The sequence below is a fragment of the Trichechus manatus genome, unplaced genomic scaffold, assembly GCF_000243295.1.
Source record: "Trichechus manatus latirostris isolate Lorelei unplaced genomic scaffold, TriManLat1.0 scaffold00207, whole genome shotgun sequence".
NCBI lineage: Eukaryota > Metazoa > Chordata > Mammalia > Sirenia > Trichechidae > Trichechus > Trichechus manatus.
The window spans coordinates 3,752,249-3,778,258 of NW_004444143.1; the positions used below are offsets into that span (position 1 = coordinate 3,752,249).

Below are 26,010 nucleotides of genomic sequence, written 5' to 3' on the forward strand. Positions count from 1 at the left end.
TTGCGGACTCCGTGCCTGCTCCGACCCTGCCACATCTACACTCCCAGAGCTCTGCCTTGACCCTTAGCCCCTCCCTGACCCTTAGCACCTCCCTCACCCTTTAGCACCACCCTGACCCCTTAACACCTCCCTGACCCTTAGCACCACCCTGACACTTAGCACCACCCTGACCCCTTAGCACCTCTCTGATCCCTTAGTGTCTCTCCGACCCTCAGTGTCTCCCCAACCCCTCAGTGTCTCCCCGACCCCTCAGTGTCTCCCCGACCCCTCAGTGTCTCTCCGACCCTCAGTGTCTCCCCGACCCCTCAGTGTCTTTCTGATCCCTTAGTGTCTCCTTGACCCCTTAGCACCTCCCTGATCCCTTAATACCTTCGTAACTTCTCAGCATCTTCTTAATTGTCTGCTACCTCCTAGCCCCCTTCATTTCTGCCTGGGCCTTTGGCTTCTCATTTGACATCTTTGCACATTCTTAAATGTTTGACTCTTTGCCATGTCCCCTGTATTCTCCAACTTCCATGAGGGCAGGGGCCACGTCTTCCTGATCCAGTGCTTGAGAGATGGTAGGTGCTCAATAAATCTTTGTTGAGTGAATGAGGAAATATATGTGGCCAAGGATGCCTCGGCACTTCCCTGGTCTCTGCTCCAAGAACTTCACTGGTTTATATCCCATTAGCACATCCCGAACCCTTGGTCCTTAGCACCTCTCACCGTCCCCTTCCCACCTCCTGTGACCTCTGACCTCTGACCTCTTCACACAACCCCAATTTATAGCTTCTTAGCATCCTAACATCCCGTATCTCTTAACTCACAGAATTTCCTCCTCCCTCCAATCCCAAGTTATCAGCCCCCCCAGAACTGTCCCCAGGCCTTTATTTCCTTTCCTCGGCTCCCCTAAACCAAAAAAAAAAACAAAAACCAAAACAAACCAACCCGTTGCCGTCCAGTCAATTCTGACTCATGTGACCCTGCAGGACAGAGTAGATCCACCCCATAGGGTTTCCGAGGCGTGGCTGGTAGATTCAAACTGCTGACCTTTCGGTTAGCAGCCAAACTCTTAACCACTGCCAAAGCCCCCATACCCAGCTATCCATCAAGGGTCCTCTTCCCAAATATGGTGATGGGTGTGGTGTGGGGACAAATTGCAACATGAACAGAAATATACAAATTTGAATTAAGGTGTCACCCATGTGCTGGGGAGGAGAGGGGTGAAAAGTTTTTAACAACCCCTAAGGCCTGGGTAGGATCCCTGAAAGGTGCCTTGGCCTGGTGCTCTGCTTCCGGGAAGATCACAGTCATGAAGACCCAATGGAGCACAGTTCTGCTGTGCAACACATGGGGTTGCCATGGGTCAGAATCAACTCAACAGCAGCTTGGTTGGTTGGTTAGTTAAGGCTTGGGTTCCAGCCAGATCATTCAATGGGCCCTGGTCCTAATCTGGGGCAGGTCCTGGAAGGTTCCTTGCTGTGTCAGGCATTAGCCTTTTAACTGCAGAAACATGGGGCATTCTGTCGGTCACGTGGAAATCCACTATTCACCAAAAGGTGTGGGAAGCATTTCAATATTTACCTATTAGCCAACAGTGCCCCCTTGCAAGCTGGTTGAATACTTGCCATACATCTGTCCTTCTGTAGGGGCGTGTCTCTGTGCACCCCTATATCCACGTCAGAATCTGCAGTCCTGTCCCCATCACGGCCTTGTCCCAGGCATGGGCTGACCCAGAGCTGATGGCCCTGCTGCCGCCTCCCCCAGTCCTATGTAGACTTAGGTCCCAAGCACAAAGAGGTAGCAGACAGAGACAACTTCAAAAGGCCTGTATTGCAGGGAAGGCAGGGTGGGGGGTAGCCAGAAAGCTTTCTCTTGGGTCTCGTTGCCCTCAGTAGACCCCAGGGACAAGGCTAGGTGAGGGGCCCAGCGCTGTATGGCGCTTGTGGATGAGGGATCTCCAAGGCATCAGTAACAACTGCAACAGAAGAAAAAATGATCACCAGGGGGTGCCGTGTGCTGAGAGATCCAGGGTCTGGGGGGGTTCTAGAAGGATGAGCTGGGGTGGGGGCTGGGGAGGCTGGGTCTGAGGCTACAAGTTTAGGAGCTGGGGTCTTGCTCTGGGACTTTGGGGCTGGCTTGGGAGGGTGCCAAGGCTAGATCTAGGGTCCCAGGGTGTGTGAGCTTGGATAGGTGAGTGCAGGGGGGGGGGTTCAGGGGGTTCGGGAACCCTGAGCAGGGGCTGTGGGACTGGTTTCAGGGTTTAAGGCTAATCTAGAGGGTCTAGCTGAGTGGGGAACATGAGGGCGGTGCCAAAATTGGGTCTGGGCAGCTGGAGATGGGGAGAGGGGCCCAGAAGGGGAAGGGGGTGGGACAGGAGAGGAAGAGATGGGGAGGGAGACCTCCACCCCTTTGGAGCTGGAGACATTCCTAACCGAACTTGGAAATCCAGAATCTGTGACATATGAGATGGATATATTTGAATGGCACTTAAAAACCTTTGCAAGTCAATATACAAAAGACTTGGGGAAAAGTCTTGCAACATTGAGGACAGCATAGAGTTAATGGTTATAATATGTAAAGAGAGTGCTTACAAACTGACAAGTAGAAATCAACCCCCCCCAACACACACACACAAAAGGAGAGGTCTTAGGAGGGAGAGAGGGAGGCAAGAGGAGGCTGCCACCAGCTCCCCGACTCCCCAGTAGTCAAGAGACTTTTTTAACCAAGGTTGGAAATCTAGAATCTATAAAATAAAAGGTGAACCTGTTGAACTGTATAAAACAAACATTTTGTATGAAAAAAAACGGATGTGGGGGAAAAACAGACTTAATTCATATAATATCCAATGAGCACTTACAAACCTGCAAGCAGAAATGAAATAGGCCAAAGGAAAGATGAAGGAGCATCACAAGAAGGTGAGTGTCTCAATCATCTGGTGCTGCTCTAACAGAAGTACCACAAGGGGATGGATTTAGCAAAGAGAAGTTTATTCTCTCACAGTCCAGTAGGCTACAAGTCCAAATTCAGGGCTTCAGCTCCAGGGGAACGCTTTCACCATCAGCTCAGGAGGAAGGTCCCTGTCATCAGTCTTCTCTTGGTCTGGGAGCTTCTCTGCGTCAGGGACCCCAGGTCCAAAGGACGCACTCTGCTCCCGGCACTGCTTTCTTGGTGGTACGAGGTTCCCATGAGTCTCTGCTCACTTCTCTCTTTTATATCTCAAAAGAGATTGCATTAAGACACTAATCTTGTCAACCTCATCAGTATAACCTCATCACAGTGACAGAATTTATAACACATGAGGAGATCACATATAATCTCATCATAGTGGTAGAGTTTACACCACATAAGGAAATCATATCAGATAACACAATCATACAATACTGGGAATCATGACCTAGCCAAGGTGCTACACACATTTTTGGGGGGACACTATTCAATTCATGACAGTGAGGGAGGCTGGGACCCCCCAGGGCTGGAAGGGACCCAAGCCAAGACGTTCCAGAGGCTGTTTGGAGCCCCTGGCCTCCGGCCAGGCAACAACAGGGGTCAAGAGTATGGATGTGCTGATCAGACAAAAGTTCAAGTCTGTGGCTCTGTGAGTGAGTCCAAGTTGGAGCCTCAGTTTAGTCATCTGTAAAATGGGTAATAGTTATTCCTACACCATAGGATTGTTGGGATGATTACAAGAGACTATAGGGAGTATGATGGAGCCCTGGTGGCACAGTGGTTAAGAGCTTGGTTGCTAACCCAAAGGTCGGCAGTTTGAATCCACCAGCTGCTCCCTGGAAACCCTATGGGGCAGCTTTACTCTGTCCTATAGGGTCGCTATGAGTTGGAATCAACTCTACAGCAATGGGTTTTGGTTTATAGAAAGTATGAGGGTTAAGAGAACAGCATACAGAACCAGACTGCCTGTGTCCAAATCCCAGCTCCGCAGTGAGCTTTTGATGGTGATTCTACCCTCTGGGACCTCATGGAGACAATGGTGGTATCTGCGTCAGAGCACTGGTATACGGAGCAAATGAATTAATGCCTGTAACAGCCTGTTAGGGATTGAATTGTTTCTCCCAAAAATGTGTGTCAACTTGGCTAGGCCATGATTCCTAGTGTGTGATTGTCTACCATTTTGTCATCTGATGTGATTTTCCTGTGTTGTAAATCTTATCTCTATGATGTTGTTGAGGCAGGATTAGAGGCAGTTATGTTAATGAGGCAGGACTCAATCTACAAGATTAGGTTGTGTTTTGAGTCAGTCTCTCTTGAGATATGAAAGAAAGAAGTGAGCAGAGAGGAGGGGGACTTCCTACACCAAGAAACAAGAGCCAGGAGAATAGCACATCCTTTGGACCAGGGTGCCTCCGCTGAGAAGCTCCTAGACCAGAGGAAGATTGATGACAAGGATCTTACCCCTGAGCCAGCAGAGACAGAAAGCCTACCCTAGGAGCTGGTGGCCTGAATTTGGACTTCTAGCCTCCTGAACAGTGAGAGGATACATTTCTGTTTGTGAAAGCCATCCACTGGTGGTATTTCTGTTACAGCAGCACTAGATGACTAAGACGCCTCCCTTAGAGTAGGGCCTGGCCCTTGGTGAGAGCCATATGAGCACCTGCCACCGTTATTATTATGAAAGCTCTTGGCACAGTGTTTGCCACGTCGTGAGGGTTCAGCAAACCTAAACCATGACAACAGCACAGTGACCACATTGTGTTGTTTGGGTCACACAGCTAACCGCACTCCCTATGCTCCCCCGAGATGCCGTGTCTTCTGCCTTGGACGGGATAGTGCAGTGGTTAAGAGACTGGAAACCCTCAGAAGTGAGTTCAAATTCTGACTCTGCCACCTATTTGCTAGGTGACTTTGCTCAAGTGAACTCACTTCTCTGAGCTTCAGTTTCTTCTTACCTTCAGTGGGCTAATATGTAGATGAGGTCACTGTGTGAAGTCACTTAAAATGACGATAATAAAATATGATTCATAAAGATTATGAACAATCTACATCAAAATCCTTATTTCTAAATATAAATATCAACATTTAATATTGAATATTGCAGAGGACTTGAAGCACTTACTGATGAAGATCAAGGACCACAGCCTTCAGTATGGATTACACCTCACCATAAAGAAAACAAAAATCCTCACAACTGGACCCATAAGCAACATCGTGATAAACGGAGAAAAGATTGAAGTTGTCAAGGATTTCATTTTACTTGGATCCACAATCAACGCCCATGGAAGCAGCAGTCAAATCAAATGACGTATTGCATTGGGCAAATCTGCTGCAAAAGACTTCTTTAAAGTGTTGAAAAGCAAAGATGTCACCTTGAGGACTAAGGTGTACCTGCCCCAAGCCATGATATTTTCAATCACCTCATATGCATGTGAAAGCTGGACAATGAATAAGGAAGACCGAAGAAGAATTGACACCTTTGAATGATGGTGTTGGTGAAGAATATTGAATATACGTTGGCAAAAGAAGGAACAAATCTATCTTGGAAGAAGTATAGCCAGAATGCTCCTTAGGAGCAAGGATGGCGAGACTTTATCTCATGTACTTTGGACGCGTTATCAGAAGGGATCAGTCCGTGGAGAAGGACATCGTGCTTGGTAAAGTAGAGGGTCAGTGAAAAAGAGGAAGACCCTCAACGAGATGGACTGACACAGTGGCTGCAACAATGGCTCAAACAAAGCAAGGATTGTGAGGATGGCGCAGGACTGCGCAGTGTTTCATTCTGTTGTATGTAGGGTCACTGTGAGCCAGCACTCTCTTGACGGCACCTAACAACAACAACCATACTGAATTAATATAATAGATTAAATATAAATATATAAAGCACTAAGTACAGTGCCTAGCACACAGTTGGTGCTCAGTAAATAATGATTCTGAGGCCCTGCACTCTGGCCAGACATGGATCCTTCTCCCTTTCTTCCCGTCATGACCCCATGAAATCGAATCTCCAGCTGCTAACTTCCCAGCAGACCTCTTTGACCTCTGGGGCACAGAGTCTGCACCCCCTAGCTCTGTGAGGGCCTCGGACACAGGGAAGGAGACATGCATGTAACACAGTCATGCATAGTCACCTGCAGTGCCACCCACCCAGGAGGACTGTGAGCCTCAGACAAGGGCGTGAAGACCCTGGTGGGAAGGTAGAGCCACAGCACATGGCCCACGTCATACAGAACACATGGAGACCCAGGACCGTGGATACAGCTTCCACAGGCCAGGGCCACATGGGCAGGGGGCAAAGGACACCGCTTCACATAGTCAGCCACTGATGGCCACCAATTCTCAGAGGCGAATTCTAGAGAACTGCAAGCATTGAATGCGCACATGTGCTTGATACACAGTCCCAGAGAAAACAGTCACAGATCACCCTTCCCCAATCACACACCCACGATCTCAGGCAAGTCCTCAGTCCTTGACCCTCACACCCTACACCCCACACAATCTCACACACGCAAAACCCCACACCAACACACATCTGAGATGCCCATGCACGTGCACGCACACACACACACAGCCACCCACCCACACACACACACACAGCAGCCTCATTCAGAAACAAATTTCCTCACTGTTTATTAACACAAACTGGGCAAATAGTAGAAAAATAAACAGCTCCTTATTACACTCTATTTTTTCTTCAAAGAGAAAAGTGTCCTGCCCTCGAGGAACTCAAGGGACCTTGAGAAAGTCAGACGGTAAATCAATAATTGGAGCACAATGTGAGAAGTGTTATAACGGGGGCATCGCAAAGAACGCTGGGAAGGCAGTGAGAAGAACAACAGGTTTTTTTTTTTTTTAATATCCACGGATACAGTTTGATTCTTCTAATAAGAAATCCTCTTTTCAGATCTCACAACCCTGATTTGATATTTTTTGCCAGACCATAATAAAAGGAGATTGCCATACCCATGAAATGCCACTGTCAGAAAAAAAGAAATTCTTTGGCTCAGTCAGGGCGGTGCCTGAAAATAAATATTAGAGGTGGCATGTAATGCTAAGCATGTTGCATAAATACAGGAAAATGTTCAGATCAGTACTTAAGTTCACACTGGGTCATCAGACTTAGTACAATTGTGTAATAATACATTACTGAAAAGGATTATTATCTACATAATCCTTAAGGGTTAATATGCCCACCCCCCCAGGCAGTGATAAGCATATGATTTGGAAGCAGTGGTTCTCAAAGTGTGGTCCCTGGACCCACACGATCAGCACCCTCTAGGAACTTGTTAGAAATGCAAATACCCGGGTCCCACTCCACACCTGGGACACAGGCATGACCTCTGGCAGCACAGACGGTGAAGTGCGTGGCTGCTAACTGAAAGTTTGGTGGTTTAAACCCACGTGGTAGCTCTGGGGGAGAAAGACCTGGAGATCTGCTTCCATCAAGATATAACCAAGAAAACCCTATGGGGCAGTTCTACTTTGTCACACGGGAACACTCTGAGTCTAAATCAACTCGAAGGCCCTCAACAACAGCCCTCGGCCTGCTGAATCAGAAACTGGGGGATGGATCCAATCATCTGGTTTTAACAAGCCCTCCTGGTGATTTGGAGCCCTGGTGGTGCAGAGATTAAGAGCTCGGCTGCTAACTTAGAGGTCGGCAGTTCAAATCCACCAGCCGCTCCTTGGAAATCCTATGAGGCAGTTCACCTCTGTCCTATAGGGTGGCTATGAGTCACGATCGACTTGACGGCAGTTAGTTTGGTTTTCATTTTCCTGGTGATTCTGAGGCACGCTTATGTTTGGGAGCCGCGGGGTTAGGGGTTTGTGTTAGTCTTCATATGTCATTGGTTTGTTACATCTAGAATTTTCTGTATTGATGCCTCCATTTGCTCAGCTCCTATGAAAGCTTATTTCATGTCATATTTCCTGACTGAAATAAAAATTCCATTAGCAACAGAAAAAGGAGCATCTCTTGGAGTCCTAGGTGGAGCCTCATAAGGCAGGGCCTGGTACCAAATGCCTGAAACTTAGGTCTTGTCCAACACAGACCAAAGATCAGTCATCATCTAACTTCAGGACACGGTTGAAGCCATTTCTCACACACACCTGCCCCAGGTGAGGCCCCTTGTCTTGAAGGGTTCCGGGGCCCCATGTTGTTGTCAGCTGTGGGTGAGTCTACCCGACTCAATGCCGGTGCACAACAGAGCTAAACGTGCCCAATCCTAGGAAATCCCCGTGATCGGCTGGGGATTGGACCCTTTGTGCTCCATAGGGTTTTCATCAGCTGATTTTGGAAGCAGATTGCCAGACCTTCCGAGTCCATGTTAGTCTGGAAGCTCCACTGAGACGTGTACAGCATGATAGCATCACCCAAGCCTCCACTGACAGATGGCTAGTGGCTGTGCATGAGCTGCCCTGACTGGGAATCGAACCCGGGTCTCCTGCATGGAAGGCGAGATCCATAGCCCCCTTTCAGTCCGGGCAGAACTTCTCCATCTTTAACTTGCCCGGAAACCACCTGGGGGGTGTGTCTTATTACAATGCAGATTGGGATTAGCAAACCTGGGGTGGGGTGGGAGTTGGAGCCCTGGTGGCGCAGTGGTTAAGAGTTCAGGCGGCTAACCAAAAGGTTGGCAGTTCAAATCCACCCAGCAGCTGTACCTTGGAAACCCTACGAGGCAGTTCCACTCTGTCCTATAGGGTCGCTAATGAGTCGGAATCGACTCAACAGCAAAGGGTTTGTTTTGGGGTGGGACGCGGGTTCTCCATTTCCTACAAGCTCCCAAGCGATGCCAGGCGGCCTCTTCGCGCGCTACGGTTTTAGTAGGGCCGCTTTCCACAAACTGGCAATCCCAGCTGAGGGTGACAAAGCGAGAATGCAGCCCAAATTTGGTCTTTGCTTTTAGGAGAAAGGATTGCAGGAAAAGGGAGGCGAGCAAGACCAGGAAAACAGAGAAGTGGTTAAGACTGGAAGAAAAACTCAAGTGAAACGTCAGAAGGAAGCCTGTGGAAGAAGCTGGGTCCGAAACCCCTACCAGCTGGAACAACCTCAGCCCCTGAGCCCTTGCGGGAGGGCTGCAGAAATCTAAATCAGGGGGAGGGGCGGGGCTTCTCTCAGCCGGACCGGGGAGGGGGATCCTGGAAGCACTCGCTAGGTGGCGCCATAGCGCAGATTGAGCAAACGAGTTCTGGCCATCCTGGACCGCTGGTTCAAATCCTGACTCCACCAGCTATGTGCTGTGTAAATTTGGATAAGTTACTCAACCTCTCAAAGCTTCGGTTTGAATAATGATGCCCTCTTATTATAGTTTTGAGGCTTCTTGGGAGGTTCGCCTATTTAATTGGTCATTGGTACAGTCTATTTTTCTTTAATAGTGTTGAGATACAATTACAGCCGTTTTATTAGTCTTTTCAAATTACTGATGATAATTTGTGGATCCTCTCTATTGTATATTTGTTTGCTTTTTCTTTAATTTGATCTCATTTCATTAATAATAATAAATGCCATTAGTGTCTATTGTTTATTATTTGGAGCCCTGGTGGCGCAGTGGTTAAGAGCTCAGCAGCTAACCAAAAGGTCGGCAGTTTGAATCCACCAGCTGCTCTTTGGAAACCCCACGGGGCAGTTCTACTCTGTCCTAGAGGGTCGTTATGGGTTGGAATCCACTCGATGGCCCCTGGCTTGGCATTTATTATTTCTTTCATTCTTCTTCTTTTTTTCTTTATTGTTCTGCTCTTTCACTAACATTTGAGATGGATGTTAGCTCATTAACTTTCAGCCTTTTTTTCTTTTTCCGCATTTGTATTGAACGCTTTGCATTTCCTTTGTAGTGCCGTTGTGTGGTTTACGTCAGAGAATAAGTGTAGTGTGGAGAGATTGAGTCAGGCACAAAGTGCTCAGTATGTAAACTATTAATGTGCTTCGATTACATTTATTTCATTAGGAGTGTTAGAGAAAGAGACAGAGTCAGGCAGTGGGTTAGTGGGTAGACCTGTGGACATAATCCCATTTAGAAATAAGGTTTTCTTTGTTATGTTAACAAGGCCATATCAGTATAGGATGTGTCCTAGACCTGTTCACTTCTGAGTGATATAAACAGAAGCGTAGACAGAGACAAGCAAGCACAGATGGGGAAGACAGATACCATGTGGGGCTCGCCAGGGACCAAGGAATGCCAGGTGAAATGGACCAAAAAGAACCCTCCCCTACAGCCACATTCTGAATTTGAACTTCTGGCCTCCTAGACTGTGAGAAAATAAATTTCTGTCTGTTAAAGCCACCTCCTTGTGGTCTTCCTGTTATAGCCGCGCTAGATAACTAACAGCAGCACGCATACTCTCCCACATAAATGGTCAGGGACACACACAGTCACTGTGCTCAAACTCGTACACATAGGGTTACAGCTACTCAGTAAAACAGTCCTTCATGCAAATTTCCACACACAGAGGGTGATTGTAGTAGTCTGTATAGTGACTAAGATTGTCATCCCAGCAAGTTTTCTAGTACATAGACCTAGCTTCTTTGGCCACTTGGTTAAGCACATGCCATGAGCCCAGCCAATCAGAAAGTCCTCAGTTTCATGGCACTATAATTGGTCAAAGGTATGGACATGTAAATCCAGCAGAGCCAATAAGAATCATGTCTAACTTTTATAGTTATATAGTGGAAAGAGCAGCTCTTTCCACTGGGGTGGTAATAGCCAGGATTTCTGAGTGGCAAGCAACAGAGACGTAAACTGAGTATTTAAGCATACAAGAAATGGATTGAAAGGATGTTGGTTTTTTTTTTTTTTTTAGTTTTATTTTTTGATGAAAATATACGCAGCAAAACCTGCTCCCGTCCCACAGTTTCTAGACATAATGATCAGTGACGTTGGTTACATTCTTCACATTGCGTCAACATTCTCGTTATTTCTGTTCTAGTTGTTTCACTTCCATTTACTTAATCTCCCTGTGCCCCCTTTTCCATCTATGCTTTAAAATAACTGTTAACCCTTTGGTCTTATACAGATAATTTTTTAAAAAGTAACGCAATACTAAAGGGTAACAATCTTTACTTTTTCTGCTAAACTGTTACTTAGTTTAAAGGTGACTTGAGGGGATAGTTTCAATTCAAAGGTTGAAGAGTAACTCAGGGTCATGGTCTGGGGACTTCTCCAGAATCAACAGGTCCAGTAAGTCTGGGTTCTCTAACAATTTGAAGTCCTGTTCCACGTTTTTCTCTGTTGGGATTTTTATTTGCTTGTATGTGCATAAAATATCACTGGTAAACAGTGCTCACTGCCCCTGGCCCTCTTGCACTGTGGCCCCTGCAATCACGGTATGTTCCGTCCACTATAATCACAACCAGAAGAAAACTCCTTGCCCTACTCTTTGGGTCACCCGCACCAGATTCAAATTCTGGAGACCATGTCCCAGAGTTTTGTGAACAAGATATCTGCTCAGCCTAATCCAGTTGGTTAAAGTCACTCACTCTGAGGACTAATGTGCGCCTGACGCAAGCCCTGATATTTTCTATTGCCTCACATGCGTGTGAAAGCTGGACAATGAATTAGGGAGAGCAAAGAAGAACTGATGCTTTTGAATTATGTGTTGGCGAAGAATCTTGAATGTATCATGGACTGTCAGAAGAACGAACAAGTCTGTCTTGGAAGAAGTACAGCCAGAATGGTCCTTGGAAGCGAGGATGGTGGGACTTTGTCTCTCGTACTTTGGACATGTTATCAGGAGGGATCAGTCCCTGGAGAAGGACATCATGCTTGGTAACGTGGAGAGTCAGCAAAAGAGAGGAAGACCCTAATGAGACGGGTTGGCACAGTAGCTGCAACAACGGGCTCAAGCATAACAATGATTGTGAGGATGGTGCAGGAGCAGGCAGTGTTTGGTTCCGTTGTACACGGGGTCGCTATGAGTCAGAACCGACTCGATGGCACCTAACAAAAACAACAATCCATTCTGAGCTAACTTTAAGTCATTTGCAAGCTATGGAGTCCTCCCTGCTATAGTCACAGACTATAAAAATTACACAGCACATTAGTGAAAGTATAAGTTAAGCTGCTGCAGTAAGATACTGCCCCAAAATTAATGCCTCAAAGAAGGTAGAGTTTTATTTCTCTGTCACATAACAGTACCAGGTAGCATGGGGGTGTCAAATGCAGCCATTCAAGGACCAGATCCCTTCTCTCCCATGGCACCCCACCCTTAGGGAGTGATCATCACATGCACCGTACAAACCATACCAGTGAAAACTTAAAAACAAAAAGGCAAACAACCCAATCAAAAAATGGGCAAAGGAATTGAATAGATATTTCGTTAAAGAGGGTGTACAAATGGCCAACAAGCACGTGAAAAGATCTACATTATCAGGCGTTATCAAAAATCAAACCAAACCAAACCCGTTGCCATTGAGTTGATTCTGACTCACAGTGACCCTATAGGACAGAATAAAACTATCCCATAAGGGTTCCAGGGAGCGGCTGGTGGATTTGAACTGCCAACCTTTTGGTTAACAGCAAGCTCTGAACCACTGCACCACCAGGGGTCCCATTAATCATCAGGGAGATGCAAATCAAAACCACAGTGAGCTACCACCTCACCCCTACTAGAACGGCTATGATAAAACAAAGAAACAAACAAAAACTGAAAATAACAGATGTTGGGGAGGATGTGGAGAAATTGGGACCCTCATCCATTGCATGTGAAGATGCAAAAAGGTACAGCCAGTGTGGAAAACAGTTTGGCGATTTCTCAAAAAAGTTGAACGTAGAACTACCATATGACCCAGCAATTCTAATCCTAGGTATGTACCCAAAAGAATTGAAAGCAGGAATGCAAATAGAAACCTGTAAACCAATGTTCATTGCAGTGCTGTTCACTATAGAAAAAAAGATGGAGACAATCGAAATGTCCATCAACAGATGAATGGATAATCAAAATGTGGTAGATACAACAATGGAACTATTACTCAGCTATAAAGAGAAATGAAGTCATGATGTTGCTGTTAGTTGTTAGGTGCCATCAAGTTGGTTTCTGACTCAGAGTGACCCTGTGTACAACAGAACCAAACACTGCCAGGTCCTGCACGATCTTCACAACCGTTTTTATGCTTGAGCCCATTGTTGCAGTTACTGTGTCAATCCATCTCGTTGAGGGTCTTCTTCTTCACTGACCTTCTACTTTACCAAGCATGATTCCCTTCTCCAGGGACTGGTTCCTCCTGAAAACCTGTCCAAAGTATGTGAGACGAAGTCTCAACATCCTTACTTTTAAGGAGCATTCTGGCTGGACTTCTTCCAAGACAGATTTGTTCATTCTTCTGGCAGTCCATGGTACATTCAATATTCTTTGCCAACACCATAATTCAAAGGCATCAATTCTTCTGCGGTCTTCCTTATTCACTGTCCAGCTTTCACATGCATATGAGGCGATTGAAAACACCATGGCTTGAGTCAGGCACATCTTAGTCCTTAAAGTGACATCTTTGCTTTTTAATACTTTAAAGAGATCTTTTGCAGCAGATTTGCCCAATGCAATGTGTCTTTTGAGTTCTTCACTGCTGCTTCCACGGACATTGATTGTGGATCCAAGTAAAATGAAATCCTTGACAACTTCAATCTTTTCTCCGTTTATCATGATGTTGCTTATTAGTCCAGTTGTGAGGATTTGTGTTTTCTTTATGCTGAGGTGTAATCCACACTGAAGGCTGTGGTCTTTGATCTTCATCAGTGAGTGCTTCAACTCCTCTTCACTTTCAGCAAGCAAGGTCGTGTCATCTGCATAATGCAGGTTGTTAATGAGTCTTTCTCCAATCCTGATGCCACATTCTTCTTCATATAGTCCAGCTTCTCAGATTGTTTGCTCAGCATACAGATTGAATAAGTATGGTGAAAAGATACAATCTTGACGTACACCTTTCTTGACTTTAAACCACAAAGTATCCCCTCGTTCTGTTCAAATGACTGCCTCTTGGTCTAAGTACAGGGTCCTCACGAGCACTTAAGTGTTCTGGAATTCCCATTCTTCACAATGTTATCCATAATTTGTTATGATCCACACAATCGAATGCCTTTGCATAGTCAGTAAAACACAGGTAAACATCTTTCTGGTACTCTCTGCTTTCAGCCAGGATCCCTCTGACATCAGCAATGATATCTCTGGTTCCACGTCCTCCTCTGAATCCAGCTTGAATTTCTGGCAATTCCCTGTTGATATACTGCTGTAGCCACTTTTGAATAATCTTCAGGAAAGTTTTACTTGCATGTGATATTAATGATATTGTTTGATAATTCCCGCATTCAGTTGGATCGCCTTTCTTGGGAATAGGCATAAATATGGATCTCTTCCAGTCGGTCAGGTAGCTGTCCTCCAAATTTCTTGGCATAGACGAATGAGTACTTCCAGCACCGCATGCATTTGTTGAAACATCTCAATTGGTATTCTGTCAATTCCTGGAGTCTTGTTTTTCTCCAATGCCTTCAGTGCAGCTTGGACTTCTTCCTTCAGTACCATTGGTTCCTGATCATATGCGACCTCCTGAAATGGTTGACAGTGGACCAATTCTTTTTGGTATAGTGACTCTGTGTATTCCTTCCATCTGCCACCAGTATTCAAATACCAGCAGGGTCACTCTTGGTGGATAGATTTCAGCTGAGCTTCCAGACTAAGACAGACTAGGAAGAAGGGCCCGGCGGTCTACTTCTGAGAAGACTTAGCCAGTGAAAAGCTTATGAATAGCAGTGGCACATAGTCTGACATAGTGCCGGAAGATGAGCCCCTCAGGTTGGAAGGCACTCAAAAGACGACTGGGGAAGAGTTGCCTTCTCAAAGTAGAGTTGACCTCAATGAAGTGGATGGAGTCAAGCTTTTGGAACCTTCATTTGCTGATGTGGCATGACTCAAAATGAGAAGAAACTGCTGCAAATACCCATTAATAATTAGAACGTGGAAAGTACAAAGTATGAATCTAGGAAAATTGGAAATTGTCAGAAATGAAATGGAACGCATAAACATCGATATCCTAGGCATTAGGGAGCTGAAACAAACAGGCACTGGCCATTTTGAATCAGACAATCATATGGTCTACAACAAATCGAAGAGGAATGGTGTTGCATTCATCGTCAAAAAGAACATTTCAAGATCTATGCCGCAGTACAACGCTGTCAGTGACAGGATGATATCCATACGCCTACAAGGAAGACCAGTTAATGCGACTATTCATATTTATGTGCCAATTACTAAGGCCAAAGATGAAGAAATTGAAGATTTTTACCAATTTCTGTAGTCTGAAATTGATCGAACATGCAATCCGGATGCATTGATAATTACTGGTGATTGGAATGGGAAAGTTGAAACCAAAGAAGGATTGGTAGTTGGAAAATATGGCCTTTTCCCGAAAAAATCCTTCAATATTGCAACTCGAGGCTTGAATTTTTCTTCATTTCTTTCAGCTTGAGAAATGCCAAGTGTGTTCTTCCCTTTTGGTTTTCTAAGTCCAGGTCTTTGAACATTTCATTATAATACTTTGTCTTCTTGAGCTGCCCTTTGAAATTTTCTGTTCAGCGCTTTTACTTCATCATTTCTTCCTTTTGCCTTAGCTACTCTATGTTCACGAGCAACTTCCAGAGTCTCTTCTGACATCCATTCTGGTCTTTTCTTTCCTGTCTTTTTAATGACCTGTCACTTTTTTCATGTATGATGTCCTTGATGTCATTCCACAACTTGTCTGGTCTTCTGTCATTAGTGTTCAATATATCAAATCTGTTCTTGAGATGGCCTCTAAATTTGGATGGGATATACTCAAGGTCATATTTTGGCTCTCTCAGACTTGTTATAATTTTCTTCAATTTGAATTTGCATAGGAGCAATTGATGGTCTATTCCACAGTCTGCCCCTGGCCTTGTTCTGACTGATGATATTGAGCTTTTGTATCGTCTCTTTCCACAGATTCCTGTGTAGTCCATCTGGTGAGGTCCGCATGGATAGTCTATGTTGTTGAAAAACGATATTTCCAATGAAGAAGTCATTGATTTTGCAAAATTCTGTCATCTGACCTCTGGCTTCATTTCTATCACCACGGCCATATTTTCCAACTACAGATCCTTCTTCTTTGTTTCCAACTTTTGCATTCCAATCACCAGTAATTATCAATGCATCTTGATTGCATGTTTGATCAATTTCAGACTACAGAAATTGGTAAAAATCTTCAATTGCTTCATCTTTGGCCTTAGTATTTGGCACATATATACGAATAATAGTTGTATTAATTGGTCTTCCTTGTAGGCGTATGGATATTATCCTATCACTGACAGCACTGAACTTCAGGATAGATCTCAAAATGTTCTTTTTGACGATGAATGGGACGCCATTCCTCTTCAATTTGTCATTTTCGGCATAGTAGATTATATGATTGTCTGAATCAAAATGGCCAATATCTGTTCATTTCAGCTCAGTAATGCCTAGGATTTGCTATGAGCCAGAATCGACTTGACAGCAATGGGTAATGCCTAGGATATTGAGGTTTATGCATCCCATTTCATTTTTGACAACTTCCAACTTGCCTAGATTCATACTTCTTACATTCCACTTTCTGATTAGTAATGGATGTTTACAGCTGTTTCTTCTCATTTTGAGAAGACCACTTGTCTGTCAGTTTGTCATACTGTGGGGGTTTGCATGTTTCTGTGATGCTGGAAGCTATGTCACCGGTATTCAAATACCAGCAGGGTCACCCATGGCAGACAGGTTTCAGCCGAGCTTCCAGACTAAGACTAGGAAGAAAGAAGGACCCGGCGGCTTACTTCTGAAAAGATTTAGCCAGTGAAAACCTTATGAATACCAGAGGAACATTGTTTGATACAGTGCTGGAAGATGGGCCCCTCAGGTTGGAAGGCACTCAAAATATGACTGGGGAAGAGCTGCCTCCTCAAAGTAGAGTCAACCTTAATGACGTGGATGGAGTCAAGCTTTTGGGAAGTCCAGAAACTTGCTACAGAATGGGTGAAACTTGAAAACATTATGTTGAGTAAAGTGAGTCAGTCATAAAAGGACAAATGTTGTATGCTCTCACTATATAATAAGCAAATGTATAGCAACGAAAGTTTATTAGTGGTTAACAGGGGTGGGAGGGAGGGCAAAAAGGGGAGACATTGCTTATAGGGCACCACGTTTCTGTTAATGGTGGTAGAATAATTTGGAAATGGATGGTGGTAATTGTACAACATGATGAACATAACCAATGTCATTGAATTGTACATGTAAAAAATGTTAAATTGGAAAATGTTTTGTTATATATATTTTTACCAAAATAAAACATTTTTTTAAAAAAACAGCCAAGTGTTCTCATTCTGGTCTGCAGAAAGAGGAAAGAGGAAGCAGAGAGTATGCAGCTTCCTTTTACTCACAGAGCCACAATCACACATATGCTCAAGGACTCACCTGTCACAGAAGATATCAGTTCATCACTGTTTATTTGCACATATTGTATAAAAGTAGAAAAAGAAATATTTCTAATGGGTCAAAGTCAGGGCTGCAGCCCCATAAATAGGGGGAGAGGAAATAAATTAAGGCAGGGTTGGGTTTGGTGCATAAATAAGGTCTGGGGTCTCAGACGGGCTGGGGTGGGTCCAGTTCTCAGGCACACTGGTCCCCGCTGGTGACACATTTCAGGTCCCGTATGAGGAGGTGGAAGAGGTTGAACGTGACAGAGGTCTTGAGGCAGCTTTGGGACTCCTGCGGGGGAGATGAGTCAGTGGTCTCCCACTGCCCGGCCTCGGCCTCCTCCCTTACCCAGGGCCCTGGCATCTGCCTACTCCCTCTCACTTACCATCTTCATGGCCTCCTGGAGCCTGTGTAGCCAGCGGTGGAGGTGGCCCTGGGGTCTGGGGCCTGCTGTGGGCTGAGCTGGGACCTGTAGGCAGAGGACAGGGGTGTGTGAGGCAGGCCTGGGCAGAAGGGTCCCACAGGGCCAGAGCCCACAGAAGGGTCTTGGGTGCCCTGAGGACTCACACAGGCCAGGATCTTGGAGTGGATGTGGTGCAGCATGTGAAGGGGCTGTTCCAGGACAGCCCCCAGGGCCGACTCAGCCATGGTCTTCAGGACCTCCAGCTTCAGGGCCAGCTCAGCCTCTAAGGCCACAGGGCACTCCCACACCTGAGGACAGGAGACAGAAGACAAGTGAGCATTGCACCTGAGAGAGAACAGGTGAGGTGGGCAGATGAGTGAGGATCGAGAAAGGAACAGGTAAAGGTGACAGATGAGGGACAGGTGAGAGCACAGCTAGTGTGCTCAGGTGAGGGGAACAGGTAAGGGAGGACTGGGATGGGGGAGGAAGAGAGGGACAAGTGAGCAGTGGTGAAGGGCCCATAAGGTGCAGGATGAGCAGGGCCAGATGAGGGCAGGTGTGGCCCTGGCTCTCCCAGCTCACCTGCAGCTGCCTCAGGTCCCAGGTCCTGGGGAAGAGACGGGAGCTGCAGCTCCAGTTCTTCAGCAAGAGCGAATCCTCTTAGAGAGCAAGAGTGGAGGTTAGCTCACAGCAGCAGGGATGAAGGTTAGACTACTCTGGCAAGACTGGTGGATGGCTAACAGCAGGAGGTTAACCCACAAAGAGATGGTAGAGACTCCTCCATTGTGGAGGACACGGGGTGGCCCACTGCAGTAAAGCAGATCACACAGTGAAGAAAGGGTGGAGGTTAGCCCAGTGAAGGAAAGATGAAGGTTAGCCCAGTGAAGGGAGGATGGATGTTAGCTCAGTGAAGGAGGTAGCAGTGTGCAGCAGGGTTAACCCAAGTGGATGGGGTGGAGGCTAGCCCACAGTAAAAAGACAGAGGGAGACTCACAAAGGTGTCTTTGGCCCTCTTGAAGGCCTGTAGCTCCTGTGGGGACAGAGACTTGAACTAGGCAATGTGGCAGCCCCTTGCATCCAAGAGGGTCCTACTGGGTATGGGGGTGGGAACTGCTTCTGTCATGGTCAGCATTGTAGCCATCAGCACCAGCGTCAGCAGGCAGCCCACGGCCTTCTCTGTGTAATGGAGGGATGGGGAGATGAGGGGATGGAGAGATGAGGGGAATGGAGAGATGAGGGGATGGAGAGATGAAGGGATGGAGAGATTATGGGATGGGGAGACCAGGTGCTGAGCATGGAGTCCGGGGAGAGCTGAGGGTCACGGGTAATGGCAGAAGGGAGGGCTCACCCAGCTTCATTCCTGGTCTCCTCTCTGTCAGCAGGAGGATGATTCAGGAGCTGCTCTGCAGCTCTGTCACCAGGGGTCTCTCACTTGGTCTTGCTCAAGGTCTCTGACCTCAGTCTGGTCTTCTAGGTCTTAGCCCACTTGTTTGTCACTGGCTCTGTGTCTGAATTTCCAGCTCTGTCTGCGATACAACTGCTGCCGGAGCCGCATGGTATACCTTTTAGCCTGAATAGACTGGCAATCCCAGCTGATGCAGGAAAAGTGAAAACAGCCTCAGGGTGACACCCGCCACCAGGGGAAGCCCCAGGCTGGGAACATCAGAGCAGGGCAGGACCACGTAAGGTAGGTGACTCTGGAGTGAAAGAGAAACTGACAGGGACTCTGTTCATTCCGCGATGGTGAGGTGAGGTTATGATCAGGACAATCCTCATGGCTGGGGCAGCTTCAGCCTGAACAGGAGGGCCCTTAGGTGCTCAGATTGGGCAGGGGGGGATGGGAGTGGGGGCTTGTCTTCCTGCAGGCCACCCAAACGTGCGGAGGGAGGGTGAGGAGACACCCAGGAAGTATCTCCATGAAGGGGCTAGAGACTTCTAGAGAGAAGCTGCTTAGGGGGAGGGACTGGAGAGGAGACCCAGGGAGAGGGACAGTGTGGGGTGGGAAGAGAGACACAGTCAGGAAGGACAAGATAACCAAGTACAAAGAAAGGAGCAGACAACCCCTGTCCTCCCTCACCTGACACCAATAGTGGGAGGGGAACCAAGTGACTGCAGAAAAAGTCAGGTGCAGCTGAAGTCTTCACAGGAACCAGATTGGGTGAGACCAGCCCATTCCTTCCTTCCTTCCTTCCTTCATTAACTCAGCAAGTATTTACTGAGCAGCTGTTATGGACTGGGCTCTGTTCGAGACACTGGGGACCTAGCAGTGAAAAAAATCACAGAAACTCCTGCCCCTCATAGAGTTGACATTCTCATGGGAGGGTCAGACAATAGCAGAATAACAAATTGAATATATATGATATCAGGCATTAAGAAGTGCTTTTGAAAGAAATTAAACAGGGGATGGAGTCTGGAGTGAGGTCAGAAGTGGCCTGTTAAACAAGACAGTTGGTGAAGGTGAGATCTGAAGGAAGACTGGAGGAGGGGCGGGAGGGAACCATTAGGACATCTGGGGAACAGCATCCCAGGCAGTGGGAACAGCCAATGCAAAGTGACTACCACGACAGGTTCTCTTGTTGGCACCTCCCTGTTCTCTTAGATGTTACTGTAAACGGAGTGGTTTTCTTAATCTTTTCAGATTTCTCATCACTGGTGTATAGAAATCCGACTGATTTTTGTGTGTTGACCTTGTATTTTGTAACTTTGCTAAATTCCTTTATTAGCTCTAGAAGCTTTCTTGTGGGATCTTTGGGATTTTCTATGTCTAGGATCATGTCAACTGCAAATAGAGATAGTTTTACTTTTTCCTTTCCATCTTGGATACACTTTACTTCTTTTTCTTGCCTTATTGCTCTGGCTAGGACTTCCAATACAATATTAAATAAAAGTAGTGATACTGGGCATCCTTGTCTCAGTCTCATTCTCAAGGGGAAGACTCTCAGTCTTTCTCCATTGAGTATAGTGTGACAGTTTGTTTTTCATATATGCTTTTAATTATGTTAAGAAATTTCCCTTCTCTTCTTATTTTGCTGAGAGTTTGTATGAGGAAATGGTGTTGGATTTTATCAAATGCCTTTCATGCATCTATTGAGATGATCATGTGGTTCTTTTCCATTGTTTTATTAATGTGGTGTATTACATTGATTTATTTTCTAATGTTAAACCATCCTTGATTTCCTGGAATAAATACCATTTGGTCATGGTGCATAATTTTCTTAACATGTTGAATTCTGCTTGATAGAATTTGGTCGAGAATTTTTGCATCTATATTCATGAGGTTTTCACTGACTAATTCTTTTCAGACGTAGACAGCTGAGTCCTTCTTCTTAGTCTGGAAGCTCCGCTGAAACCTGTCCACCATGGGACTCTACTGGTGTTTGAATACTGGTGGCATAGCTTCCAGCATCACAGCAACACGCAAACCCCCACAGTACAACAAACCGAAGATCACTCGAAAGTGGATGCAGCAGTACATCGACAGAGAACTGCCAGAAATTCAAGCCGAGTTCAGAAGAGGACGTGGAACCAGGGGTATTGGTGCTGATGTCAGATGGATCCTGGCTAAAAGGAGAGAATACCAGAAAGTTGTTTACCTGTGTTTTATTGACTATGCGAAGGCATTTGACTGTGTGGATCATAACAAATTATGGATAATGTTGTGAAGAATGGGAAATTCCAGAACACTTAATTGTGCTCATGAGGAACTTGTATGTAGATCAAGAGGCAGTCATTTGAACAGAACAAGGGTATACTGTGTGGTTTAAAGTCAGGAAAGGTGTGCATCAGGATTGTATCCTTTCACCATACCTAGTCAATCTATATGCTGAGCAAATAATCTGAGAAACTGAGCTATATGAAGAAGAATTCAGCATCAGGATTGGAGGAAGACTCATTAACAACCTGTGTTATGCAAATGACACAACCTTGCTTGCTGAAAGTGATAAATGGAGAAAATATTGAATTTGTCAAGGATTTCATTTTACTTGGATCCACAATCAACACCTATGGAAGCAGCAGTCAAGAAATCAAAAGATGTATTGCATTGGGCAAATCTGCTGCAAAAGACCTCTTTAAAGTGTTGAAAAGCAAAGATGTCACCTTGAAGACTAAGGTGTGCCTGACCCAAGCCATGGTGTTTTTAATTATCTCATATGCATTTGAAAGCTGGATGATGAATAAGGGAGATCCAAGAAGAATTGACACCTTTGAATTGTAGTGTTGGCAAAGAATATTGAACATACCATGAACTGCCAAAAGAACGAACAAATCTGTCTTGGAAGAAGTACAACCAGGCTGCTCCTTAGAAGCAAGGATGATGAGACTACGTCTCACATACTTTGGACATATTATCAGGAGGGATCAGTCCCTGGAAAAGGACATCATGCTTGGTAGGGTAGAACGTCAGTGAAGGAGAGGAAGACCCTCAGTGAGATGGATCGACACAGTTGCTGCAACAATGGGCTCGAGCACAGAAAGGATTTTGAGGATGATGCAGGACCAGGCAGTGTTTTGTTTTGTTGTACACAGGGTTGCTATGAGTCAGAATCAACTCGACAGCACCTAACAACAACAACATACTCATGAGCGATATTGGTCGTAATTTTCTTTTCTTGTAATGTCTTTATCTGGCTTTGTTATCAGGGTAATGCTGGCTTCATAGAATGAGTTACAGAGTATTACTTCCTCTTCTATGTTTTGGAGGAGTTTGAGTAAGAATGGTGTCAATTCTTCTCTGAATGTTTGGTAGAATTCCCTAGTGAAGCCATTTAATCCTTGGCTTTTTTTGTTTGTTGGGAGGTTTTTGATGACTGGTTCATTCTCCTCTCTTGTTATGGGTCTGTTGAGATTTTGTACTTTTCATTGTGTTAGTTTACGTAGGTTATGTGTTTCTAAGAATTAGTCCATTTCATCTAAGTTTTCAAGTTTGTTGGAGAATAATTTTTCATAGTGTTCTGTATGATCCTCTTTCTCTGTTTGATCTGTTGTAATGTCTCCAATTTCATTTCTTATTTTGGTTATTTGCATCTTCTCACTTTTTTTCCTTTGTAAGTCTAAACAGTGTTTTGTCTATTTTATTGATCCTTTCAAAGAAGCAACTTCTGGTCTGGTTGATTCTTTCTATTGTTTTTCTATTCTCTAATTCATTTATTTCTGCTCTGATCTTTATTATTTCTTTTCTCTTGGTGGCTTTGGACTTCTTTTTGCTCCCTTTTCTATTTCCTCAAGTTGTAGAGCTAAGCTATTGTTTTGGGATCTTTCTTCCTTTTTAATGTATGCATTTATTGCTGTGAACTCACAGCTGAAATTGAAGAGGACTTGAAGCACTTTACTGATGAAGATCAAAGACGACAGCCTTCAGGATGAATTACACCTCAACATAAAACAAATATCTTCATAGTGAGGATTAAAGACAGTGAGATTAAAGACAAAGACTCTGAGCACTGCTTTCATGGGGTCCCAAAGGTTTTGGTATATTGTGTTTTCATTTTGTTTGATTCTAAGTATTTTTAAATTGTATTCTTGATTTTTTTCTGTGACTCATTGCTTTTTAGTAGTGTGTTATTTAGTTTCCATATATTTTTTTTCCTTATTCTTCATTTTGTTGATTTCTAGCTTTATGGTCAGAGAAGACGCTTTGTATGATTTCAACCTTGTAAAATGTATTGAGATTTGCTTTGTGTCCTAAAATATTATCTATTCTGGAAAACGATCTATGTGCATTGGAAAAGAATGTACATTGTGCTGCTGTTGGGTGGAGTGTTCTTTGTATGACTGTTAGGTCCAATTGGCTAATAGTGTCATTTAAGACTTTTGTTTCTTTATTGAGTTTCTTTCTAGTTGTTTTATCCATCACCAAAAGTGGTGTATTGAAGTCTCTTACTATTATTGTAGACCTGTCTATTTCTCCCTTTAATTCTATTATAGTTTGTTTTAAAAATTTTGGGGCTCTGACGTTAGGTGTGTAGGTATTATAATAGTTATATCTCTTGATGAATTGATACTTTTGTCATTATATAGTGTGTTTGATGTCTTTTATAATGGATTTTGACTTAAAGTCTATTTTGTCAGATATTAATATTGCCACTCCTGCTCTCTTTTGGTTACTGTTTGCTTGGAATGTTTTTTTTTTCATCCTTTGACTTTTAACCTATTTATGTCTTTGTGCCTAAGGTGTGTCTCTTGTAGGCAACATATGGATGGGTCATTTTTTTTTTTTTTTTTAACCATTCTACCACTCTCTGTCTCTTGACTGGAACGTTTAATCCACTTACATTCACTGTAACTATCTGTAGGGGGGATTTACGTCAGCAATTTTATTATAAGTTTTTTTGTAAGATTAATGGCTTCTTTGTTCCTCTTTACTTTCAGTGTTGAGTTCTTTTTATATGGAGATTTTGTTTTCCTTTTATTTATTATTGTTATTTTTGTGATTATTGAGTCTTTTTATTTCCCTTCTTCTTTATTTTGGTGAATGGTTTTATTTCCTTTCTTTGTGGCTACCATGAAGATTACATTTAAAATCCTGCATTTTAAACAACCTGTTATATCTTGAAACTGCCTTGACTTCCTCAACATATGAAAATTCTATGTCTACACCAATCATCTCCCCTTTTATTTTAATATTATCAAGTACATCTTTGTATCTGTTTCCCTGTAATCTAAGTTTAAGTTTATTTCATTGTTTTATGTACTTAGTTCTATTTTCCCCCTTTTAAAAAAATTCTTCCCTATAATTTTGTCATTGTAAAGCATGAAGGATATGCCCTTTGTGTTTATCAGCCAAAACTATCTTAGATCTGTGTGTGGGCCCATTTCAACAGCATAGGCCCTCATTACCATAGTACAACACGGTATATACCTGAAGCCTAACTTCAGCTGTATCAGCTGTATGGTGAAGTGGCAGGTTCGTGACATTTGATGCTGCTCTGCTCATTAAGCAGGTTCCTCACCTACTCATTTCAGGGGCCTGAGGACTAGTGGCTCCACCCATACCACCTAGGCACCCGCAACAGGGGTCCAAGAATAAGTGGTGCCTCCCAGTCCTTACAGCCAACAGCATTGGGTGCTCATAGTCCGATTGCAAACCCCACCCACCTGTGTGCTCTAGGGAACAGGGGCACACGTTCCTCACAGACACTCAGGGGCAGCTGTCAGCTCCCTGCCTTGCTCAGTGTGTGACCCCCTACTTCAGCCAGATACTTGTGCCTACAACAATCACCCCTGTGTGTCTAGGACTGTAGGTGAGAGCCTGCACCACATGCTTGGTGACCGACTACCTGGACACCTCAGCCGAATCCACACAAGAAAAGTAAACAGACTGCTGGGCTCCCATACCTAGTAACAGATCTAACTACTTGGTGACAGGACATTAGAGCTTCAAATGCACCAATAATCAAACTAGCTCACCCGAGCAGCCTATTTGGGCATAGAAAAACCAAACAAAACAAGAAGCTAGTATACACTAAGCAAACATAAAATAAATAAATATAGAAACTTATCGATGGCTTGGAGACAAGAGTCAATATCAAATCACTTCAAGAGGCAGACCATGAAGGCTTCAGCAAGCTCTCAAAACAAAGAATCAAGAAAATTTCCAGAGGAAGAGAATTTCTTGAAATTACCAGAGGTAGAATACAGAAGACTAATATACAGAACTCTTCAAGAGATCAAGAAGGAGATCATGCAGAAGACAGAACATACCAAGACACACACAGACAAAGCAACAGAGGAACTTAAGAAGATTATAGAACAGCACAATGACAAATTTAACAGGCTGCAAGAATCCATAAAGAGACAACAAACAGAAACCTAAAAGATTAACAGTAAAATTTCAGAATTAGACAACTCAATAGAAAGTCATAGGTGCAGAATGGAAGCAATGAAACTCAGAATTAGTGAGATTAAAGATAAAGACTTGGCATCAACTTATTTGAGGAAAAACCAAATAAAAGAATTTTAAAAAATGAAGAAACTCTAAGGATTATGTAGGATTCTATCAAGAGGAATAACCTACTAGTAATTGGAGTACCCGAACAGGGGGGATATCAGAGAATACAGAGAGAATTGTTGAAGATTTGCTGCCAGAAAACTTTGCTGATATCATGAAAGATGAGAAGATATCTATCCAAGAAGTTCATTGAACCCCACACAAGGTAGATCCCAAAAGAAAGTCACCAAGACATATTATAATCAAACTTGCCAAAACCAAAGATAAAGAGAGAATTTTAAAAGTAGCT

At 44.4% G+C, this 26,010-nt stretch overlaps 1 protein-coding gene across 1 annotated transcript; it reads right to left on the reverse strand.

Moving 5' to 3' along the window:
• Nucleotides 1–17,562: 17,562 nt before the first annotated feature.
• LOC101354627 (interferon lambda-3-like) lies at nucleotides 17,563–19,131 on the reverse strand. The gene is given in 6 exon segments (XM_023742313.1): nucleotides 17,563–17,661; nucleotides 17,756–17,839; nucleotides 17,938–18,081; nucleotides 18,356–18,430; nucleotides 18,768–18,949; nucleotides 19,122–19,131. Coding segments are annotated over 6 exon segments (594 nt in total).
• Between the last annotated feature and the right edge of the window lie 6,879 nt (nucleotides 19,132–26,010).